Consider the following 21,322-nt stretch of genomic DNA (forward strand, 5'->3'; position numbering starts at 1 on the left):
TGTTGATGTGGACATCAATATCTTCTGCTAAAAAAACGTACACGGATACAATATCAGTTATCTTAATGTATGTGAATTGACATTTGCACTGTATATCAGTCTTGACACCGCAAGCATAGACATGATACGAGATGTAGTTTGCATTGTCATAAATGTTAGACTTGATTTAGCATTACTGAAAGTAATCTCTCACGACTAGTATAAAGTGACATGTGATGTAGACAAGATCTGAGTAAATTCTACAGACATTCATCGGCTCGATAGGAGAAGTTTTTTTTATTGAAACATTTGTATTACTCTCGCTATTATCGAAAATGAAACTAAAATTCAGGATTGCGGTACTTTTACTTTGCTTTATCTCAAAATCAACATTCGGCGATACAATTGATAACGAAGTAGACCAGTGCTCATTACCGGAAAATTTGGTGAAAGAAATTGAAAGCTATGCCCCGACTGTTAACAAAATAATAAACGAAACTGTTAATGGATTGTATAAGGGTACAACATGGCAAGAGTTGGCCACATTTGTCGATAAGTTTGGTCCACGTTTATCTGGTAGTCAGGTTCTTGAAAATGCTATTGACTACATGCTCGATAAGTTGGTCAAACATGGATTGGAAAATGTGCACGGCGAAGAAGCAGTTTTACCTCATTGGGTCAGGTACATTACTTCGCTGTGTTCTAAAAAAAAGCCCAAGGAATAAATATGATTTGATTTTTACAGAGGTAAGGAATCCGCTACCTTGCTTCAACCAAGAGTGAAAGATATTGCGATGCTTGGATTGGGGTACAGTGTCGGAACGCCCACAGGAGGCATTACTGCGTTAGCCATCGTACTAAAGAGTTTCGATGAACTTCGTCAACGACGCACTGAGGTGCTATAAAATTCTTGCAGACATACCTGGACAAATTTTACGTTTTCTCTTCTTTTCATATAAAAACGTAGTACTTATGATGGATAATTTCTAGGTGCCTGGAAAGATAGTTGTTTATAATCAAGATTTTGTGAGTTATGAAGAAACTGTTATATACAGAAGCAGGGGAGCGTCAGAAGCTGCAAAATTTGGCGCAGTTGCAGTCTTGATCAGATCTATCACACCAGTTTCTATCTACTCACCACATACTGGCATGATGACTTATCAAACAAATATTACTAAAATTCCAGCTGCGTGTATCACAATTGAAGATGCGGCCATGTTAAACAGAATGGCTGACAGAGGTAACAAGCATGTCGATAATCTCCCATACTTACGTTAAGTATTTTCGATTTTGTAGAATATATTCATGATGATGAACTATGTTTTCAGGCGAAACGATGATGATCAATATTAGAATGGAAGCCCAGTCTCTACCAGCAGTCAAGTCTCGGAACACAATTGCAGAAATCATTGGAGCTGAGAACCCTGAGAAAGTAGTAGTTGTATCCGGACATTTAGATAGCTGGGATGTAGGCCAGGGTGCTATGGATGATGGAGGTGGTGCATTCATATCATGGAACTCTTTGAGAATCTTGAAAGCTCTAAATCTACGACCACGAAGAACGATAAGGTATATTGTTAATGACCCAGTGTCTGAAAAAATGCATTGCTACTTCAAAATCACAAGTCTCACAAGAATATATCGAAGCTTTAAGTCAATTTTGAATTAATTCTGATTAACAGAGAGTATTAGTATCCAAGGAAGAAAATTAAGTTTCTTAAATTTATAACTAGTAACAATTAGTCAGCTGGAAACATATACATAAATTATTAGAGTATGTCAACCATTACCAAACGTACCTTAAGCTGATTATATATTTTACAAAAGGGCTATTCTTTGGACTGGTGAAGAGATTGGGATCGTGGGAGCTCATCAATATATTCAGTCACATAAAGCTGACAGGCAAAATCTTCAATTTGTGATGGAGTCTGACATAGGTACATTCACTCCGATAGGACTTGCCTTTACGGGTTCGAAGGAAGCCCAATGCATTCTGAAAAAGATAATGAAGTAAGTTTATACTTAATTTGACATACGCATTTGCATTTTTCCTCTCATAAACGTTTTTCATCAAAAAGTTCTCATCCTTTTCATTACTTTTTAGCTTATTGGAACCAATAAATGCTACAATGGTTCGAAACCCAAACGAAGGCCCTGATATAACGGAATGGGTAGATTTAGGGGTACCAGGAGCTTCGCTGTGGAATGATAACGGCAAATACTTTTGGTACCATCATTCAAATGGTGACACCATGTCCGTTGAAGATCCGCATGCACTCGACCTATGTGCTGCATTGTTCGCTGCAGTTTCATACGTTATGGCTCAGCTGAGTGTTGATCTACCACATAATAACTAGTATTGCTCATTTACATCACCGTGAAATTACGTCAAGTTTATAGTAATATTTCCAACTTTTATAATAAAATACAAAATATATCAGAATCAGCTTACGATTAGTCTACAAAGAATTTTTATCGAGTTACTTAATCAATTATCAAACAGCTCTCTATATCTATTGCTACGCAGCGTAAACATAGTTGATTAACTAGAATTTGTTACAGAAGTACTTAATCTATTTTACTGTTGAAACACTTTGTCGAAATCCTATCTCGTTACGGAAAGTATAAAATAGATGTTTCTTGACTGCATTCTACTGGTTTGAAAATGAAGCCGAAATGCTGTAAAAAATCAGTTTAATTTAAATTCTTACATTAATAATGCCTAATATCTGTACAATAGTAAATTGTTATAGCATGTAACGTTCATTTTCCTAATCAATATATACTGCTGTCCAATTTATACACTAACACAACTGCGCATCAGATTTCAACTGCAAGAATAATACGTATTCCCTTTGCTTGGTGTACAGTACTTTTTTCTCCAACAGCAGCATATTACTTGATAGATAATTATATTCTACACTCAATTATTACAATTAAAATGTTACTAAACATATATTTTCCCTGTAAAAATCGTCGACTCAGATTAACGTGTCCTCGTCTTGGGTTTGAAATACCATAAGTAAAGAGTGCTGGGACGATGATCGCTGACTGTTTGTTAATAAGGCAGTTTTTTCTCCTCCACTTCCATTAATCGAACAATCAGGTGAGCTACCGTCGCATACAATGTAATTCGTTGTCGCGCTACTGGTAGAGGGTAGATCGTTGAGATCAGGTGAGGCCAAGGGCGGAGCTGATTGAATTCCGCTTTCCAATGACATGAGTTGCATACTATAAGATTCGCGATAACCGGAAGTACTCGAAGTTTGTGAAATCACGCTGGTATCTTCGTCCCACGATATGTCCGATTGTTGATGATTTCCACGACTATCATTGTGTCCTTGACGAGCAGATAGACTACGCTTCGATCGAATAGATGACGATTCAGATGGGATACCAGAAACTGATAGTTCCGTAGCTGTTGGTGGAGTCGAAGCCATCGGTTGATTGGAAGTATCTGGGGACTCCAATTTTATATGTGACACCTGAAAATTATTGTTTCATGTTTCAAATTCATCCTTGCTATCTTGTAAATATATTTCATTGAAATGTTATCAAAATAAGACTCTGTCATGTCTGTCTTGGACCGTCCAATCTGGTTTAAACCTTATTAACACTTTTGGGTACTATGCCATACACATACTTCAATACGACTCCTTCGACTTTTTCTTAAGCGAAAGGTTTTCTTGCTTTGTCCTGTTGAACGCTGTAGACGTGGTCTGATGCTGCGAGATTCCCCAGAGCTGTCCTCGGTTGGACTGCTTGGACTCAATTGAGTTGTTAAGGTTTCTCCTGCACACAAGGTGAAATAAATATATGTGTAAGTTTTGTATAAATATTCAATAGTTGCCGCTTTAGTGGAAAAAAAAATTACTACTCGTGCTACGTTTTAAAATTAGGAAGATAATTTTGTTACTCATCACCTCTTAGGATAAATCTTTTTATGATACGTATTTATACACTTTTATTTTATTGTGAAATTATCTTTCCAGAATTTTATTACTGAATTGAAAAACAATAGCAAGCATAAATGAAAAACTCATATAAATATGTACAATATCTTGGTTTAGTTATAGATTTTATAATGTTTGTTATAGGAATTTGAAAAGAAGAAAGTAACAAGAGTTCATTGCTACGAAATGATCGTGCAAAATAAAATAGATTTTACACACAGAAAGAGATACAGAAAGAGACAATGTGGAAAAAAGACATACGAAGATGGAACGAACAAACTGATCGATTATTTTATGCATTCTTGAGAAGCTAAAGACTTTTTTTTCGAATATATCGAGTACTTTTCAAAGATATCAACGCTGGCTTGTTCTTCTATTCTCAAACGCTACGAGACCGGGTGATATGAATTGATTCAGGAAGCATCATCCGGAGACGAATGATCTGTGATAACCGAAACCATTCGAAGTATCGAAAAACAATATTTTATACGTTTTCGATCAAAGGTGGTTGCCTGTTGCTGTTTTCATTTTAACAAAAATGATTTTACAAGAAGATGGAAGTCAAGACCGGGTCTAGGCGTGCTGCTAATGAATCTTGATATAATGGAGGGAGGAAGGATTTACCTGAAGAGTGCCTAAACTCTACAGAAGAGACAAAGCGCAGTTTGGACGTCTTTTGATGAGGTAATATAGGGTGAGACTTAACATTGTTATGTTCATCATTAGCAGAAGATGGTTGGGATCTATCTGAAACATGCCACATTGAACGTCTAGTATGAGGACAGAACGATCATCAGACAGTAGGACTGACCACTCCATTGTGTAATGTTGTAATTCACATCTATATATTTACAGAGAATATTATTTGCTATATATAGATTATTGTTTATGAAGTATATTTATAGATAGAATAATTATGAAATAGAAAATTTGAATTGTGGCAAAACGATGGACTTTTTTTTGGTGTGGTTTTTTTGTTTTGTTTTGTTTGTTAATAAAAAAAATTGCATCGTAATTTTCACATCTTGTTCAAAGTTAAAGAAATGTTGATTTCTGCACAATTTATAATTTTAATATTTGGACAATGTTTTACTAGAAAAATAATAATTACTTCGCTGAAAAATGGGAAACCAAGGATCAAATATAACATAACATACAAATGATTTTAGATATCATTGAAAGAATACTCTGTTTAAGTTGAAATTATTCTGTGTTATTATAAGTATATTGATTTTTATGTGAGCTTATTTTCAGTAGAGGGAAACGTTTTAATTCGAGAAAATGAAGTTGACGGCGGAGCGCATGTGTAAAACAAGCACTGATTAGTCTTATGGCTGTATTTCGTTGTTTTGAACGTTAAGGGTATTGCCTAGATTCAATACCCTTTGTTTTTAAGTTAAAGGCCGAGTGAATATCGCACGGCTTTCGAAAAAATATAATTATTAATTTAAGTTAATTATTTCGAAACAATGATCGATGTTATTTATCTCGTATTCGTTTCGTGTTACAAAGGAAATTTTTTTTTGAAATCGTCACCATCGGTATATCTTTAATATTTGATTCAAACCTAAGATGACCGAATAGTTACTAGCAAGGTGAACAACAAATGCAACGTTTTGTATTTATTTTTCTCGCACAAAGCACGGGGATGTTCCTATTTCTTTTCTGGTTATATCAGGCTAATTTACACTGGTGACAATCTCTCTGCATTCTCCTGGTCTCAACCGCACGATTTGGTTACAGATCACAGGATAAAGAAAAGTCCGCATCTGCAACTAGGCAACATCCTTAAACCCCCCCATCGAAAGTGAAAGTATTAAATTATTATCATTGAACAATAAACATGTAATGGGAAATTGTTCAGCTAACTGAATTGTTGATATGTTGATCCTTTCTTACATTAGTAGTGAAAACACCACAGAATAAGAAATCATATATTCACTCAATGCAAGTAATAATGGGACAAAAAATAATTCGAACAAAATGCAATTTACAAAGTTATTAGTGTATTTGAATTAGAAGTAGAATATTTAGTGATTACGGTATTGTTATTTCAAAAATATATCGATAGTTACACCACTGATATTGATATCAGTGTGTAAATCATATATATGTATATATATTAATATATATATCATCACCATCAGCAACGATATATATCGTACATACAAATTAAGGTGGTCGTTAATTCGGGTTTGGAGAAACTTTCGGCGCGACGCCCTGAGATTTATGCCAAACTGTTCGAAAATAATGTGTTAAAAATTTCACTTCGCTAATCAACGGAACGTCGTGCACCATCAAGATCGAATCTCCTCCATTGAGAATTGATTCTCGAGTAGATATTTGACCTACATTATTTTTAATCACTGGGGGCGTTACGATGAAAATTTGTCTATTCCCAAATTAGAGACCAGCCTAATGTATAAATACATATATCTGTGTAAGTAACATAATTGTCTGTTGCGGATTGACGAACGATGATCACCGTATCTAGAAGTTAATTCAATTTTACTCCAGACTGATCAACATATTGCAAAGAAAGGCACAAAAGCAACTATATGTATATGTATAGTAACGAAGTGGCTACATAATGATAATGGGATACCAACTGTTGGATAATACCATTGTCTAAATACTGCTATGTAATAAGTTTATCATAATTACATAATATATGGCAAATCAATATGTAACGAATATGCTAAGGGAAAAAACAACACAGGACAAAATGCAACAGAAGGTGAGTGAGTACGATTAGAATGGTATCAAGAGTATATTAATATTTAGATACGTAATAGTGTGAAGCATAAAGGATATACACACGTAGTATATGAAAAAGTGTGATAATAATAAGTATAGACTTGCGTAGATTCTGTGTGCTTACCTCTGTTCCCTAGCTAGCAATGGAAGCAACGTAACATCAGTGTGTCAATATATCTGAATCTCAGGTACAATACTTTATCTTCATGATTGTTTTTTTTTCTTTCTTTTCTCCTTATACGTGGTTTGTGTCATTTGTCACGCCTTTCAACTTATTTAAATATACTAGGTGTATATTTGAGATCATCTATAGAGTGTCGGTGTAACTGAATTAAGCTCAACAATAAACAATAAATGATGCCAAATGATACATTTAATTTGTTTTCACATACGTGGAGCTTATGGCATTACCCTCTCGACGAGAATTAACATATTTATTCAAAACAATTTTCTAATTGTAATTAACAATGCTAGTCAAAGAATTAGTCAAAAGTAAATCGTAGATCCAGAATTATTCCGAGTAAGAAAAAGTAAATTATTCATTGTGGGAAGAGTTGATCGAATAATTCGTAGAACGATTGCAGTCAGACATGTCTCAGTTATAATTTAGAAAAATGATAAACAAAACTGCGTAAAATCCTGATCAATAGTCGTGTATTCAAAACTATGAAGATAATATTGCATTTTGGTATGATTTAAATTACGAAGTATCTACATTTTATAAGTAGGATTACTTTTGTGTGAGCACCTGCTGCAGTGCCATAGACAATGGCTTGATCCAACTGTGGTACCTACTGTGTTTATCTGTCAGAAGTACTTTGGTAAACGGCTTGTGTCTGTGGGAATTTCATTTACTATCTGCGAAAGACACGCAGTATGATTCACGTCTCGACGTTACAATATTGTATATATAAAGATCTGGAAAGATCAGATCAGCTATAATATTGGTAATTCAAGTATTATACTTGAATTATTTACATTTTAAAAAGAAATATAATATAAAGATTCCCTTGACTTCACGTTCGTCATTGTATCTCAGTTTGAAAATGAACAATAATCAGAGATTAAACAAGTGTAGCCTTCATGCAAAATACTTCTGACATTTTAATTAATATAATTACGTTGATCTACCGTTAATTTGTTTTGTTAGGAACACAAAATTTAAATTATTTGGAAAAAAGTCAGCGAGAAAACAAAATTAAATTAAATACCTGTCGAAATTGGCTGATCCGTTTGCACGTCCTTAGTACTGTACTCGCTGACTTCCTTCAATGTTGTTGATCCAGCACTTGTACTCGACGCAGAGCCTGGAACGGAATGAAAAGTTGAAGATAAGAAATAGAGTCCAAATCTATAGTTTGAATTAAATTAAGCCTCGACAAACTGTGTACGATTTCTCGTACACGTACTCCATGTAGACGATATTCAAAACAGAATGTGCTTTCTTCAAATCAAAGCAAGTGTATGTTGTAATCAATGAGATAACGCTCGCATAACGTTCGCGTTGTCGTATTACAAATATCGTAATCGTTCTAATGATACGGGCGTGCCCCTAATATTGTAAATATCATAGTCAAAGCATTTATCATTGAATATATGTGCAAGGGTGCGACTCGATGCGATTCCTATGCTGGTATGCCGCTGGAGATCGGATAGTAAAATTTTGCTAAAGTTGAAGACGGGAGACAAGCATACCTCTGGTGACATTAGTAGTTGGTTGTACTGAAGTTGGTGGATGTATGACAGGGAATTGAGGTTGAATCGCATGTGCTGATTTTGGGATGAGTGATTGATTGTAAGTGTGTGGTGGAGTTGGATGAGACACTGGTGTAGGCTGAGAATGTTGAGAGGGAGTCTCTGCAGGGGTACGATTGATATGAGCACGCGAACCGAGATCCCCTGTAAGTAAGTCGATAAGAGAAGGTCTCTGAGTCCGTCCATGTTGCCCCTCGTTGCTATTCGGTATCGCATTCGGAGCTCCTGGGTGCATGTCAACTACACTTCTTTTTGGTTCCGGTTGCATTTCGTCTGAAGAAAGTCAAGAGAATTTGGCGTATATTTAACAATTAACTCCACATCGTTATCCTGGCATTGCAGGATACAGTTGAAGACATGCTCACCGAACTTACGGTCGTCGATTTCCTCTTTCAGATCTTTCAGATCATGAGATAAGTCAGTCAATAAGGTACCGCGTGATTTTGGAACCGGCATACCAATTCCATTGATTTTTTTTCTAATAATGCTCTGCATGTTTCTCTCGTGTTCGGATATTGGTGGCTGCCCAATTTTGTGCACTATAAAGGGTAACATTTGTATGTAAAGAGCTGTCCGATGAGTGACTACAAATTCCAAAAAGTCCCACAAATGTATCGATGCCTCGTTGCGCTTGTTCAAAAGTCGCATGGTGCGTAAAATTCTAGGCCATTCTGTCTTCAGTTCTGCTTCGAAGCAAATGATCATAATCTTCAATGCTAAAGGATAAAAAGATTCAAAATTCTGCACACACTGTGTGGATTTTCTCGGATTTCACAATCCGTCAAGATATTATTAATTTATTGCATCAGAAAATATCATTACGTACCTAAGAATGCAACTTGATACAATGTTAATGATATTTTTGTTGGTGCCTTTGCATCCCTGGCAGTGAACGTCAAGCTACCGGTTCTCATGTCGGTCGCGGTTTTTAAATTTTGTGCTGTAATGGGAGCAGTTTTTGCCGTCGGTGGCCACAAGGTATTCAAAACAGCTGTCAGAGTAAAACTTATGTCTGCCTGTCTCAATTTGGGAACATCTGGATGAAAAATGGGTTAGATTATTGAATGAAGCATATTCTGTAGGATTGATTATACGTAATCGATTGGTTCAATGAAGAATACGGAAAAAAAAAGAAACTTTAACATTTGCGCATGGTTATCTTACCCCTTCTGCCCGTGCCAACACGCAAGAATAGAGGTATTAGTAGATTCAGAAGTACACTTTCCGTTCGATTTTGAGTAGAGAACATTGATTGCCCTCCGCAGACATTCTCCAATGAATAAACTTCCCCGAGAGAAATTACGTGGAGAGCTATCAAGCGTAATACTGTTGAACAAAAATGCTGCGGTGGTATTTGACTCATTAGAGCAGCTGATGCAGCCGATGCTACTTCCACCAAGCCAGTTGTATCCCCAATTATGAGAGCCTAGTGGATAAAAAAAAGGTGCACATAAATATGTAGCAAGTACCTAAGTATGGTCGTAAGAAGAAAGAATTGTACAAATAACTTTACCTGGCACGTGCTTAGAAGTGTCTTTAAGTGTTGAAAATGAGCAATGTACGGATATCTTGACAATGTTTCATAAACACCCTTCAACAGATCACCCGCAGCTTCCCAGTCGGTGTTTCGTCTGATTGAAGCTTTTTTATAAATTTTACTAAATGTTTTGTCAAGTCGTCGCAAAATAATTATTAAAGCTGGCCTCATATCGTCGTTGGACCATTCGGTAGATGGGAGTATATCATTCATGTATCTTCGCAATCCTCTGCAACCCATTGTGTCGGAATCGTAGGGTGAAATCTTTAGAAGGCTGTGAGCAATGTCCGCTAGTCTCTGAAACGAATCGTGTCAAACTTACTGTCAAAACTGACGGACTTCGATAATATCTTCCATTCTTCTACTATATGTGTTACCATAATAGTCACTCACCACGTGGCACTTGGAATCAAGCAATTCAATTGCTTTACCATCCTGAGTTGCTTTTTTATTCAATTCGGCAAGACGCAGAGAGCATCTAGCAAGGAAGTCTCCTACCATATTCAGGAGAGTATCTCTTGGTCTTCTGAATTCAGTCTTATGGCAATTTTCCGAGTCTTCGTTGTCTCTGTCGTACAGAATTTTCGTCCTCGAATGTTCTATATATTTATTGTGGGTTTCATCATCAAAATCAAAACCAGGCGAATACGGACCTTTACCGTAATTTCTCTGACTGGAGCCTTTATGTTCCGGGCTTGATCTCTGCGGCCCGTTGTAATTTCTGTATGGAGACGCGAAACATATTTTATATTATCGAGAAACAAGTATCGTTACTTTTACATACTTAGTCAGAGCTTCGGAGTTGTTGACTAATGTCTTCACAGCAATGGCTAATTGATTAATAATTTCCTTTTCAGTTTTTCCTTCTTTGTTATAAGTAGGTGATTGAATTTGCTGCACATAACAAGGTAGTATTGCCTCCAAGATGATCTACAACATTTACATAATACAATATGCACATTTATCACATGTAAAAAGGTCACCAAGATGTCAGCTATACGAAGCCTCAAATACAATTTACTCAAAGTGTTTGTAACAAACCAGCATTTGTTGCCCACGAACTGAATCAGCTGCATATGCAATAACCATAACGCAAAGAGAGATACAGTCCAAAACTGTAACCATTTCATTTTCATCGTGGTAACAAAAATCAATAGCCTTTAGCGGTTTATCTTCTTTCACCAATTCGCCAATATTTACAGGATCCGGTGATGGGGTTTCCAAGCTTAACAAAAGATTGAACAGGCAAGTAGACGCAACCTGAAACGTAAGATCTCGTTATTAATTGATTATTCAATTCGGGATCGCGTTACCAACGTCTGTATAAAAAATAACCTGCCTTATGCGCTTCCCCGTGTACGCTCATTTCATCGGTGTCTAAAATTGCCGATACGCTACCAAACATTTGAAGTATGAAAGGTTTTCTGTTCATAAGATAAAATTGTTTGACAGCGTATTCAACGGTAGTCTTCACCAATTTGTTTGTTTGATGATTGGAGTACAGTTGCAATAACGTAGGCATAATTAGTAAGTATCCATTTGTTGAGAATATATTTTTAAAATTGTGAGCAGCATTGATGTATGTAGCCATTACGTATCTCAAAATACACGAATCTTCACTGTGGAGTATTATTGCTCCGTTTAGAACATTGAGAAACAGATGAATGTCACCAGAATAAGCAAAATTTCCTGCCATCGCTTCAAACATTCGAGCAATTAATCTCACCCACATAAATTTGTGCAATACATCTAAGCCGAGGAGTTCCTGAAATATAAATTCCACAATTCAGAGCCTAAAAGTTGATAAATCTGTCACAAATTTCTGTACTTCACTGTCATCTATTGTTCAATAAGGCATTTTCAATTTTTAGACAAACTTTTAAAGTATTTTACTGCATAAATCCCTTTATCGTCATAGTATCATCACTGTAATCGATCAGAAACATAATCACCTTCCCAATTTCTCCACCTTTGTAGAGATCGAGGTCAGCCTCTAGTGCTTTTCTTGGAAATGAAGGAAGTTTCATAAGTTCTTCGTGTAAAAATACTACTCTCTGGACAACCATATCCACATTTTTCAGAATCGCCCACGTTAAGAGCACCTTGCCGATCTCTACAAACTTATGAATCAATTCCTGACGCTGTAAGGCATTGAAGGCTTCTTCGGGTTTCATGTGTACAAGTTCAAGTTGGGGGTACTGAGACCGCTTGAAAAAATAGTAATCTCGCACGTACGAAGTCGGGTTGTGTATTTGGTCTGGAAAAGTACTATTTTGTAAAAAAAAAATGCTTAACGTTACGTAAATAAACGTTGTATCAATAAAAATGATCAAAAGCGACTCACGTGTTTTGTAGTCGATCAAAAAATATTCCTTATGTTTACTTTCTTCTATGCCAAAAAAATCCACAGATTCTCTCAAGATCTGACAAAATTGCGTGTCTTCTTGTACAGGAAATTGTGACGGGATTCCACCCGCATCTGGATCCTGCGGACCGTGTACTATAATCTTTTTAGCCGATGGTACATTGGCCGTGAGAAGAATGGACGCATCGCACTGCTCTTTTCTCAGTATTTGCTTCAAATCTTTGAACATTATTCCATGTACGCTGTGTACTACCTAGATGGAAATAGCATACATTGTACGTCGCGTCGTTGAAATAAAATGTGGGTGATAAATCTCGCGGTGCAACTAAAAACAGACCATAAATACGTGTAACAAGGTCGTGAGTTTTCGAGAAAAGAATAAGAGTTGTTATCTACCATCCATAGTATTGACAAAGCTGTTCCAATGAGCTTTTGTCCTTCTTCATGCGGTGAACGTACGTAAAACATAACATATCCTATGATGTAATTGTACAGAGCAAAAGCGGCCTGTTGTGGAAGTTTTGGAACAAATCTGATGAGATGTCTAAGGATTTTGAACATCAGTTCCTGCTTCTCCCTTGTCAAACGCTCCAAAACGTAGCGTAAAAACAAAGCACTGTCCTCTACCAAGCAATTCCAAATCACCTATTGAATGTAATTAATTATTGTTATTTAATACGGGTAAATTTAAGCTTAAGTAGAAGGTTGACTCGCCTGATAAGCAACTTCATAGACTGCGTTCCCGTCTTCAGAAACCGCAGCGTCGTCTAAAAGATTAATTATTTGTATAACAGCTGAACACAAAGACGACGGGAACAACGACAGAGCAGATTGTCCGTGATGCGAAGTGTTTCTGGGTACCGATTCGCCTGGATCTTCGTCTCCTACGTTTCCTAGAAAAACAAATTGTTAAATTTGCTCAACACATTACTAAGTCGTGATGTCAATTTTCTCTAAATAACCGAGGATACCTTCATCATGATCGTCGCCAACAGGACTGGGCTCGTATGCCGCTTGTACCGTAATTGGTATAGTGGTAATTAAAAAATTTTCTCTCTCCTCCCGTTTTTTGTCATCCTGTGCCTGGAGAGCTTTTTTTATAAGTTCAGTTTGCTGTTTCTTACGAGTTTTCGTTGCTGTCACCAACGACCTCTGGAATGGAATAATACAAATGCTGATAAACAGAGTAAAAATAATGATACAATTTAGCCAGATCATGAATTTGCCATTTACTTACATGACGTTCCTGATTAATCGTTACTTCTTCAACTTTCGTTTTAACTTGAGGCATCCATGGTGGATCGACAACTGGCAACGATTCTATTCCAATTTTAGGAGAAGGCAATGTGAATTCTATACCAGGCGGTGGGACTTTGAAGGTCATATGAGCAGTTTCCTCCATACGAGGCCAAACCTGATATCGGAGTTTCCAAAGTACTTGAAATCTGAGAATAGCGTTTATTCTAATTGTGGTATTTGTATGATGTAGGCCGTGATGCATTATATCGCTTGCTTGGTTCGGGGCTCGCACTGCCGAAATGATAAACAAGGATGCCGCTGATGCGGCAACTTCTTGGTTTGATTCAAGCAGAAGTTCCCAAGATACGGAAAGAATATCAACAAATAATTCTTCTGACATCACAACGGCGCCTTTAACTAATGTTGCTAATGGTGTATGGAAGGCATCTTTGACCTGTGGGTAAGAGTTGTGTCTTGCTTTAGTTTATCTCACACCTACGTTCATTTGTATTCTATGAGTATCGATACAGAGTTGCGTGCTTAACAGAGAGCGTAATATCTGAATTAAAAGAACTCGTGTTCTGTGCTTTTTACTCGACATAAATTAGTTAAGTGGACTGAAAAAATTTCAACTTTAACTTAAAGCGCAACATTAAAAGCTTTTTATGATACAGTACCACAGATGAAGAAGCGTCGATCTACGACTATTAGAAGAATATGCCCGCTCAAAGAATAATGACTGTTTCGATCACATTTAAAAAAAAGAAACATCTGAATTATACATAGAGCGGTTAGATTACCTGAGTTTTTATGTATTTTGAAATTGGTGGCAGGTTTTTGGATCGATTATCTTTATCGGGTCTTTTCGATGAATCTTTCCCTCTGTCAAAATCTGATTCTGCGATATCTTTAGATGAGTCTCTGTGCCCTCCGATCAGTCTACCAGATTGAGAACCATCCAAGGCTCTCTCAATCCTGAATGAATTATTACATTATTAACAAGCTCAACAACGTAAATCGACTAAAATTACAAATTCAGATAAACCCACCTGTCTTTTCTGCCCATGCTATCTTTTCGACGAACCGGTGAGACTTGAGTACTGGCTTGATCGGAAACCTTGCGACTTCGTTTATCTTTTTTAGTATCATCTTTTTTATCTGTATCGAAATCGAATGTACCAGTTCCATTGATAATCCCGAACTCCTCTCCGTAAATTTTTCTAATCGATTTTATAAGCCTGGCGCTAGCGCGCATTTGTCGTCGATAACATATTGGGTGGCAGAAATTTTGATGAGAACAATAAAAGTTGAAGGAATTTGCTATTTGCACAACTACCTGAAAGTGCATGAAAACATTGTGTTTCATTTATGAAAAGTAAATAGATTTACACAAATATTGTGTTTGCTTACCTTTAGCCAGGGAAAATTTTTATTGGTTTCATCAGTGTCGTTGCTATCACTTGGACTCTCAGGAGGTTGATCATCGCTAAGTATTCCTGGAGATTCTTCGCCGCTTACTTCGCCACCAAGTCCTGGTTCGGAAGTATCACTCCTGTCTGATAAAGAGCTCACTTTCCTTTTTGACTGAATAGAGTCTGCACGTTTTACAGTATCTAAATTAGAACCAAAGCGCAACACATAATTGATATCTTTGTTGGTTCGTAAAATCGACTCGCGATACTACGAAACTATTATTTGACATCTGGTACGAAATTAACAGTTGGGAGTCGCTGTCTTTATAACAATCTGTCTTGTTCCCAAGAGGAGCTAAGATAGTAATAAACTTACAAGTTTCACCCTCTCCATCTTTTCCATCTTTGGTGCCTCTGCGTAGCTTCAAGCTTCTTCGTTTAAAGGATCCAGTGGGATTACCTGCTGTTCCACGACGCAATAAAAATGGACGCCCCTGTGGAGCAGGAGCACGTTTACTCTTCTCCTTTTCGTTAATTTGTATCTCCTCCCCTTGAATTGTTACAGTAGACTTGCTACTACCCTCCGATTCATTGTCCGGCTCGTGCAGTACAAAACTAATCTTTCTTTCTGCAAGGTATAATATACATGCGAGATGAGAAATTTCAAGAGCAGATACTTTAACTGTTGGACTTGTAAAGAATCTCGGAAGACTCACCCGCCTCTCGATCTCCAGCAATCGACTGGAGACTTTGTGCCGATGTCTGGGAATGCCCCATTGAAGAAAGTGCCATACTCCAACGGCGATTGGCTTCACGACTATACATTCTTTCCCATGGTGGAGGTCGTTCCCGAGTTGACAGTCTGCTGGACTTTGGCAAAGTCTGATATGTCTCTCTCAAAAATGCTGTTATTTCCAAAAGAAGTGTACAAGCCACCAGGCGAAGAGCAATTGGACATTGAGATCCATAACCATTGATACTGGCTGGAATATGCATCAGTGGGAAATTTTTCAGATCGAGGTCAACCGTTTCACATGCAATAATCCACTACTAAAAATATAGTGGTCATGAGCCGTCATTGTAAATCATTTAATAGTGAGCATGGGATTACCTTCATCGAGAAAGTCCTCCTCCTCATCCTCCACCACAAGTTCCTTCTGTTTATTTTCGTCAGAAACCATTGCCGTTATGGCATCTACGTTATGCTTATCCTCAGCAAGCATTTCTTCTAGTCTTGTACCAATGGCCTAAAGGTAAAAGTCGAATATTGATAAGTGAACACAAGGTCTCGTAAAATTCCATTTTGACATTCAAACCATTCCTAGTCACCTCTGCCCATTGGTAGAACAATTTTCCAGCCGACCGCTGCAAAACGTGTGTTCGTCGCAGACCAGTAGGTGCATTGCGACTGTTAAGTGGAACGGAAGGGCGAAAGATTGGGAAATTTAGTTTCATCCATGTCGGCCAATGGCCTTTATTGCATTGGTGTACAAGATGAGCACATTCCAAAATGAGTGCGGCACGAGCTACGACAGGTGCGTGTGGCTAGATGAAAGAGAAAGTTGTACTCGTAGAAATTATAGTTGAATAGCTTGTCATGATCAGCTGAGATCCAAAAGATATTTGATAAACACTTACCAAATCCAGGATGGCTGCCATCAAATGATGATCTGGTACGGAGCCTGGTTGACAAGTTTCCAGTAGAAATGAAAACCTCAGCATACCAGTGTGCACCAAGGAAATGGGAACCATTTTTCTTTCTTTCAATACTACGAATTCTGATTCCCTGGATGCCTCGCCGATATCCATAGAATTTTTTCGGCTGAAATCTGCAATGAGTGGAGTACAAAATAAGATCCGTTGATTTTCAGGATCTCTGTCAACTTACAACATCCTGGTGCTTCTTCCAAACTCTCTTTCTTTTTTCCCTTTCCTAATCCAATCTTATTCAACTGATCCTCCATTCGACGCTTTGCTTTCTGTAGCGTTTGGCCAACCCTAAAAATGGATTGATTTGAATTCTCACACAAAGTGGAAAGTCATTTGGAAACGAATAGGCATTAGCATATTGAATGACGTAAAAGGAGAAGAATTCATAAGCCATGTTTCATCTTTCATCGAACTCGCCATTTTTCTTACCCTCTTCCACCTCTTGAAGTACTCCGATAATAGGCATGATGTATACTTGGTTGCCTGATGAAACTACCCTCTGTTGGAGATTCGCTGCTATCATGGCTATCCGTGGAATCAGTTCGGCCGTATTCTTTTCGGAACCAATTCACTAGAAATCGAATGTGACAGACTTACGATCTGAATGAACGCGGATGAATCAAACAATAGTAGAGTCCCCTACCGATTCCTCCAATTTGAAAGCGCTTTAATTTTCGCGACTTTGCAGATCCCATGCAGGACTCAGCAATTCCTAAATTTCGCTCGCTTTGCCTGGGAGTTAGAATGTAATGTTTCCTTCGCAAATTCCCCGACGGACTTTGGCTGATCTTTGCATTTTCTTCACTCATTTCCGTCTCCAAGAGGCTCTGCCAATAAGCATATAATTATTTTAAGCCGACGTAGTCTTTTCGACGTAATGCTGTTGTATCTTGTATACCTACGGCACATGTGGAGGAAGTGCTCCGCTTTTTGAATAAAAATTTACGGGTTCCTCTGTCATCCATAACGTAGCACGAGTCGGCGCCAAGGTCGATGTTTTCTTCTAGTTCCGATTGATGTATGTGTCTGTAATTAACATCTTCAGCTTTACGTTTCAGCCAACTTTGCAAGGTGAATTGTAGTTGTTACCTTATGACACGAGTTGTTTGAATATTGCTGTTACTTCGTTTGTTGGGTCTGTCAGCAGAATCTAGCAAACCGCTGAGAGCAACTCGACGGAAAACTCCACCGTGAGCTTCCTTAATGTAAGTCATTAACTGCCTGAGATCACAATGAATGGTCACATTTTCCTGAGACTTCAGTTCCTTGAAAGATTTTACAAATCTCGTGACCAGAGTCTTAAACACGTTGCACATTATTTGCCCCTCTATACCACGACCTCCGCCCCCGCCTAGGCCAGCACCAAAATTAGTTGCGTACCCTCCCTGTGATGCAACATCTGGAGATTTGCTCGAGGTTCGTTTCTGGTCTGCAGCGCGTTAGAGGAGGAACAGAAAAACAGGGAGAAAATGATTAGAATCTGAAAAACTGGTCAGAATTTTACCTGATGTTACTCACTAAGTGGAGATAATAACGAACTTGGATCTACGCAGAATCCCACATAAGCGTGAAAGAAATCCAATATCTCTGGTATGGGTTGATCACGAATCATACTTCGTAAAAACTTTGAAAACTGTCGAGAACTTGCGCGATGTAATTTGCACAGTATTGTTTGACCTTGCGACCGAATAAAGTCCGCAGGTGGACCACGCATGCCTTCCGCACAACCGTGTGGACAGCCCAAGTGTTTCAACACTCTGATCACACAATTCATCAACAAATGATGTGGAGTTACTTCCACCCCGGTGCGTCTACTATTACTTTTCTGTTGCTGGTCATTCGTCGGAGAATCGTGCTTACTTGGAGCCTTGTCCGACTTGCCGCTATTAGAGCCTGCGTAAGGTATTCGAGTGATAATTCCAATCACGAATAAAGTCTGGTCCATTTAATTTCAAATTGAAAGTGTAAGTTGAAGGAAGAAAAAAACAACAATTCATACCGGCGTTGCTGTTAGTCGCCTCGTCGCGAAGACATTGTTTCAGCACTCCCATGTCCATCAGTAGTTCCAACAGATTTAAAATGTTCTCACAGACACGCAATGTACAGCACAAGTTATCCCTGAGTGCTACCGCGTGTACAGCCTATTTACAATAAACGGAGAGATCTAACTTCTCAAAGGTGAACGTATAAAAAAAAAGTTAGTGTAAGTCATGTCTGAATTTCATTATACGCGTTTCATACCTTGAGTACTACTTGATAATCTACGTCGCCTTCTTTAGTGATGTAGCAAGCTGATCCTGGAGCCTCGGGAATTTCTTCTCCGGTATACGTGATATTGGAATCAGTTTGCGATCTTGTAAGACTGGGCTTTCTTTCAAATCCTAATCGACTACCGTGCAGACTGGCTGCATCTAATTGACTATCGATAGAGCCCTGAAACGCGTAAGAGTTTTTTAAGATGACAGAATCAATGTACAGAGGGATAGAAAAAGAATATGGTACAGAAACACTGTAGATTTGAAAATTCTGTTTACCTGACGTTTCATATAATCCGGAGACGGTGTAGGCGTGTGTTCGGTCACAGTGATTATAGGATTGGGAACAGTGTAAGATTGACTGTAAAATCGGCCCTGCTTTCTTTCAACGCGGGTGTCGCCTATGTATCTGGAAAAAATATTCTGTAAGAAATCTGCTATTAATTTAATAACTCTATATGCATGCGTTATGTTACATCCTAAAACCAAGCACTAATCTTTCTAACTACTGGCCTATTCTTTTCATTTCTCTTTTTTTAGTATCATGCTAATTTAATCTGTAATACCGACGTATCAAGCATTAACATGTTTTCAATGCTGAATTAATCGAAGGTTAAGAGGCTACAGCAGCTTGTACGGAACCGCTTTACTGGAAAATTATCCCACGTCTACAAAATTATTATCAATTACATACTCCTGCGACTCTATTTTGTGCAGAGCAAAAGCAGAGAAGTAGAAAATCCTCGCAAAGTTCAGGCTCATGAATTGATCTTTGGAAGGGATATAGGAAGCTTCGGAGACGGTTCGTAAGACGTAAGAATGAATCTCATGGCATGTGTTTAATGTGTTTAGTAAAACTGGCTAAAAATATAAAATAATCGCGTTTAACGATTGGCTTACTTCGTCCTTTTTTTTTTTAAAAAAAACCGGAGTAGAAGCTCATGGATCCTTCCAACTTAAGAGATGGTCCAATTTACATGCCTCGAAATGAATGAGGAGGAGTCTTTCTAATAAGTGTAAAGCAAAAGTATTAAATGAAGTTGAGATTTTTTAACCATTGTCGTCGTCAATTTGTTAGAATACTCCTCTACTTTTGACATTACAGAAATTAAAGTAACTCCATCATGAAGATAAAGGATAAAATTGCGTTGGTATATAAAATGGGATAGAAGCTTCGGACGCTTCAATTGTATTATTAGGCTCCAAGGGTCTCTGGAAGTGGGCTTTTCAAGGTAAATAAGGGAATTCCGTATTTTGCATCAATTGCGGTGAGTTCATCATCACTGTGTTCAACAGGCCCCCTTCAAGAGATCCTTTCTGTAATTATACAGCAGATGGTGCTTGTCCTTAGAAAATGATCTCACGAAAATGATCTCACGCCTAGCAAAATGTAATCGACTACGTAATTTGTTAGTTCTCTATCTTGTGGAGAGCAAACACAAGAGAACAAAGAATTCTCGCAGAGCTACCCTTGGAAATGAACGTTGACAAGGTCTTTAGACATTCAATCGACTTGAGAATGAAGGACTCGACCTGTTGTAGAAGTTAGAACACCTTTAACGAAATGCACCTTCTTTGAATTTTAAGGATTGGTTTAGTTCACACCTTGGATGTGATTGAATAGTGATAAAGACGATAGATGTGGTAAATGTACAGAAGTGTTGCATCATCTATGAAATGTTATCAATTAAATATGTTCAACACTCCATTACTTTCAATGTCTGAGGGAATCGATACGGTAACGTCAATCGGGGAAGGATCAAATAGCCATGGTACGTAAAACAAAGTAAAAGCTTGGACACTTTGATTAAATTATTATGTGAATAAAGCAGCAAGTACTTCAGGTACGACGTAAGAGTAGTGATGGTGAATTACTAATACTCGCAATAATTAAAGTAAACCTAGGTGCAAACTAGAAGCTAAAGGCAGACTAAAAGCATTTTCACGAACGACTTCTGGAGTGTCAGTAGGGCCATTAACGACTTACCCGCCCGCGGTCAGCTCGTCTATCAAGCAGCTGAGCCACGAGTATGAGGGTGAAAGAGCGAAAGAGAAAGACACAGAGAAAGACATTACACACAGGTCGTAGTGGGACAGTTAAATTCGGTAATATAAAATTAATATACCACGAAGCTCTTGATGAAATGTCACAGGTACGATACCGTTTGTGATATTTACTGAGAGTACTGTTAACGTACCTTTGCTACGATTACACGTTATTCGCATTGCTTGAAACTGTTATTAATTTTAAAAAGACTGCGGTTCTCTTTTTTAATATAACATTGACTTTGCCCTACATTGTTTTCACTAACCAGGTATATGATGTAAGTTATTGCCATGCACAATGTGTATCTCAATTT

The 21,322-nt window shown here is 37.8% G+C and overlaps 2 protein-coding genes across 3 annotated transcripts in view; one reads left to right on the plus strand and one right to left on the minus strand.

Moving 5' to 3' along the window:
- Window positions 1-2,422, plus strand: LOC124187225 (carboxypeptidase Q-like). The gene is made up of 6 exons (XM_046579656.1): window positions 1-661; window positions 725-875; window positions 970-1,219; window positions 1,308-1,548; window positions 1,807-1,989; window positions 2,084-2,422. The coding sequence occupies exons 1-6, from the start codon at window positions 315-317 to the stop codon at window positions 2,334-2,336; spliced, it is 1,425 nt and encodes a 474-aa protein (XP_046435612.1). The 5' UTR covers window positions 1-314; the 3' UTR covers window positions 2,337-2,422.
- The window catches only part of LOC124185578 (protein unc-80 homolog), a 26,475-nt gene continuing 7,525 nt past the window's right edge, over window positions 2,373-21,322 (minus strand). The window contains exons 17-53 of one of the 2 annotated variants that reach the window (XM_046576585.1): window positions 20,950-20,979; window positions 19,242-19,371; window positions 18,949-19,140; window positions 18,707-18,848; window positions 18,226-18,600; window positions 17,797-18,136; window positions 17,610-17,733; window positions 17,351-17,534; window positions 17,137-17,278; window positions 16,886-16,995; window positions 16,636-16,826; window positions 16,327-16,542; window positions 16,109-16,244; window positions 15,714-15,980; window positions 15,374-15,625; window positions 14,996-15,198; window positions 14,635-14,921; window positions 14,386-14,560; window positions 13,584-14,039; window positions 13,318-13,498; window positions 13,061-13,239; window positions 12,743-12,991; window positions 12,326-12,599; window positions 11,934-12,238; window positions 11,321-11,746; window positions 11,023-11,241; window positions 10,766-10,911; window positions 10,375-10,702; window positions 9,958-10,278; window positions 9,609-9,870; window positions 9,271-9,480; window positions 8,810-9,160; window positions 8,385-8,717; window positions 7,901-7,996; window positions 4,557-4,679; window positions 3,623-3,771; window positions 2,373-3,464 (exon numbers count right to left, since the gene is read on the minus strand). In XM_046576585.1, the coding sequence (XP_046432541.1) occupies window positions 2,961-3,464; window positions 3,623-3,771; window positions 4,557-4,679; window positions 7,901-7,996; window positions 8,385-8,717; window positions 8,810-9,160; window positions 9,271-9,480; window positions 9,609-9,870; window positions 9,958-10,278; window positions 10,375-10,702; window positions 10,766-10,911; window positions 11,023-11,241; window positions 11,321-11,746; window positions 11,934-12,238; window positions 12,326-12,599; window positions 12,743-12,991; window positions 13,061-13,239; window positions 13,318-13,498; window positions 13,584-14,039; window positions 14,386-14,560; window positions 14,635-14,921; window positions 14,996-15,198; window positions 15,374-15,625; window positions 15,714-15,980; window positions 16,109-16,244; window positions 16,327-16,542; window positions 16,636-16,826; window positions 16,886-16,995; window positions 17,137-17,278; window positions 17,351-17,534; window positions 17,610-17,733; window positions 17,797-18,136; window positions 18,226-18,600; window positions 18,707-18,848; window positions 18,949-19,140; window positions 19,242-19,371; window positions 20,950-20,979 (8,608 nt within the window). In that variant the 3' untranslated portion in view covers window positions 2,373-2,960. The remainder of the gene's footprint in view (window positions 3,465-3,622; window positions 3,772-4,556; window positions 4,680-7,900; window positions 7,997-8,384; window positions 8,718-8,809; window positions 9,161-9,270; window positions 9,481-9,608; window positions 9,871-9,957; window positions 10,279-10,374; window positions 10,703-10,765; window positions 10,912-11,022; window positions 11,242-11,320; window positions 11,747-11,933; window positions 12,239-12,325; window positions 12,600-12,742; window positions 12,992-13,060; window positions 13,240-13,317; window positions 13,499-13,583; window positions 14,040-14,385; window positions 14,561-14,634; window positions 14,922-14,995; window positions 15,199-15,373; window positions 15,626-15,713; window positions 15,981-16,108; window positions 16,245-16,326; window positions 16,543-16,635; window positions 16,827-16,885; window positions 16,996-17,136; window positions 17,279-17,350; window positions 17,535-17,609; window positions 17,734-17,796; window positions 18,137-18,225; window positions 18,601-18,706; window positions 18,849-18,948; window positions 19,141-19,241; window positions 19,372-20,949; window positions 20,980-21,322) is intronic. The other variant, XM_046576497.1, reaches the window with a different exon arrangement.

The sequence above is a fragment of the Neodiprion fabricii genome, chromosome 1 (assembly GCF_021155785.1).
Source record: "Neodiprion fabricii isolate iyNeoFabr1 chromosome 1, iyNeoFabr1.1, whole genome shotgun sequence".
NCBI lineage: Eukaryota > Metazoa > Arthropoda > Insecta > Hymenoptera > Diprionidae > Neodiprion > Neodiprion fabricii.

Coding starts and splice junctions, on each gene's coding strand:
- LOC124187225 (XM_046579656.1), top strand. CDS start 315: ATGAAACTAAAATTCAGGATTGCGGTACTTTTACTTTGCTTTATCTCA. Junction 1,220..1,307: donor AAACAGAATGGCTGACAGAG/GTAACAAGCATG, acceptor CTATGTTTTCAG/GCGAAACGATGATGATCAAT. Junction 1,549..1,806: donor CGACCACGAAGAACGATAAG/GTATATTGTTAA, acceptor ATTTTACAAAAG/GGCTATTCTTTGGACTGGTG.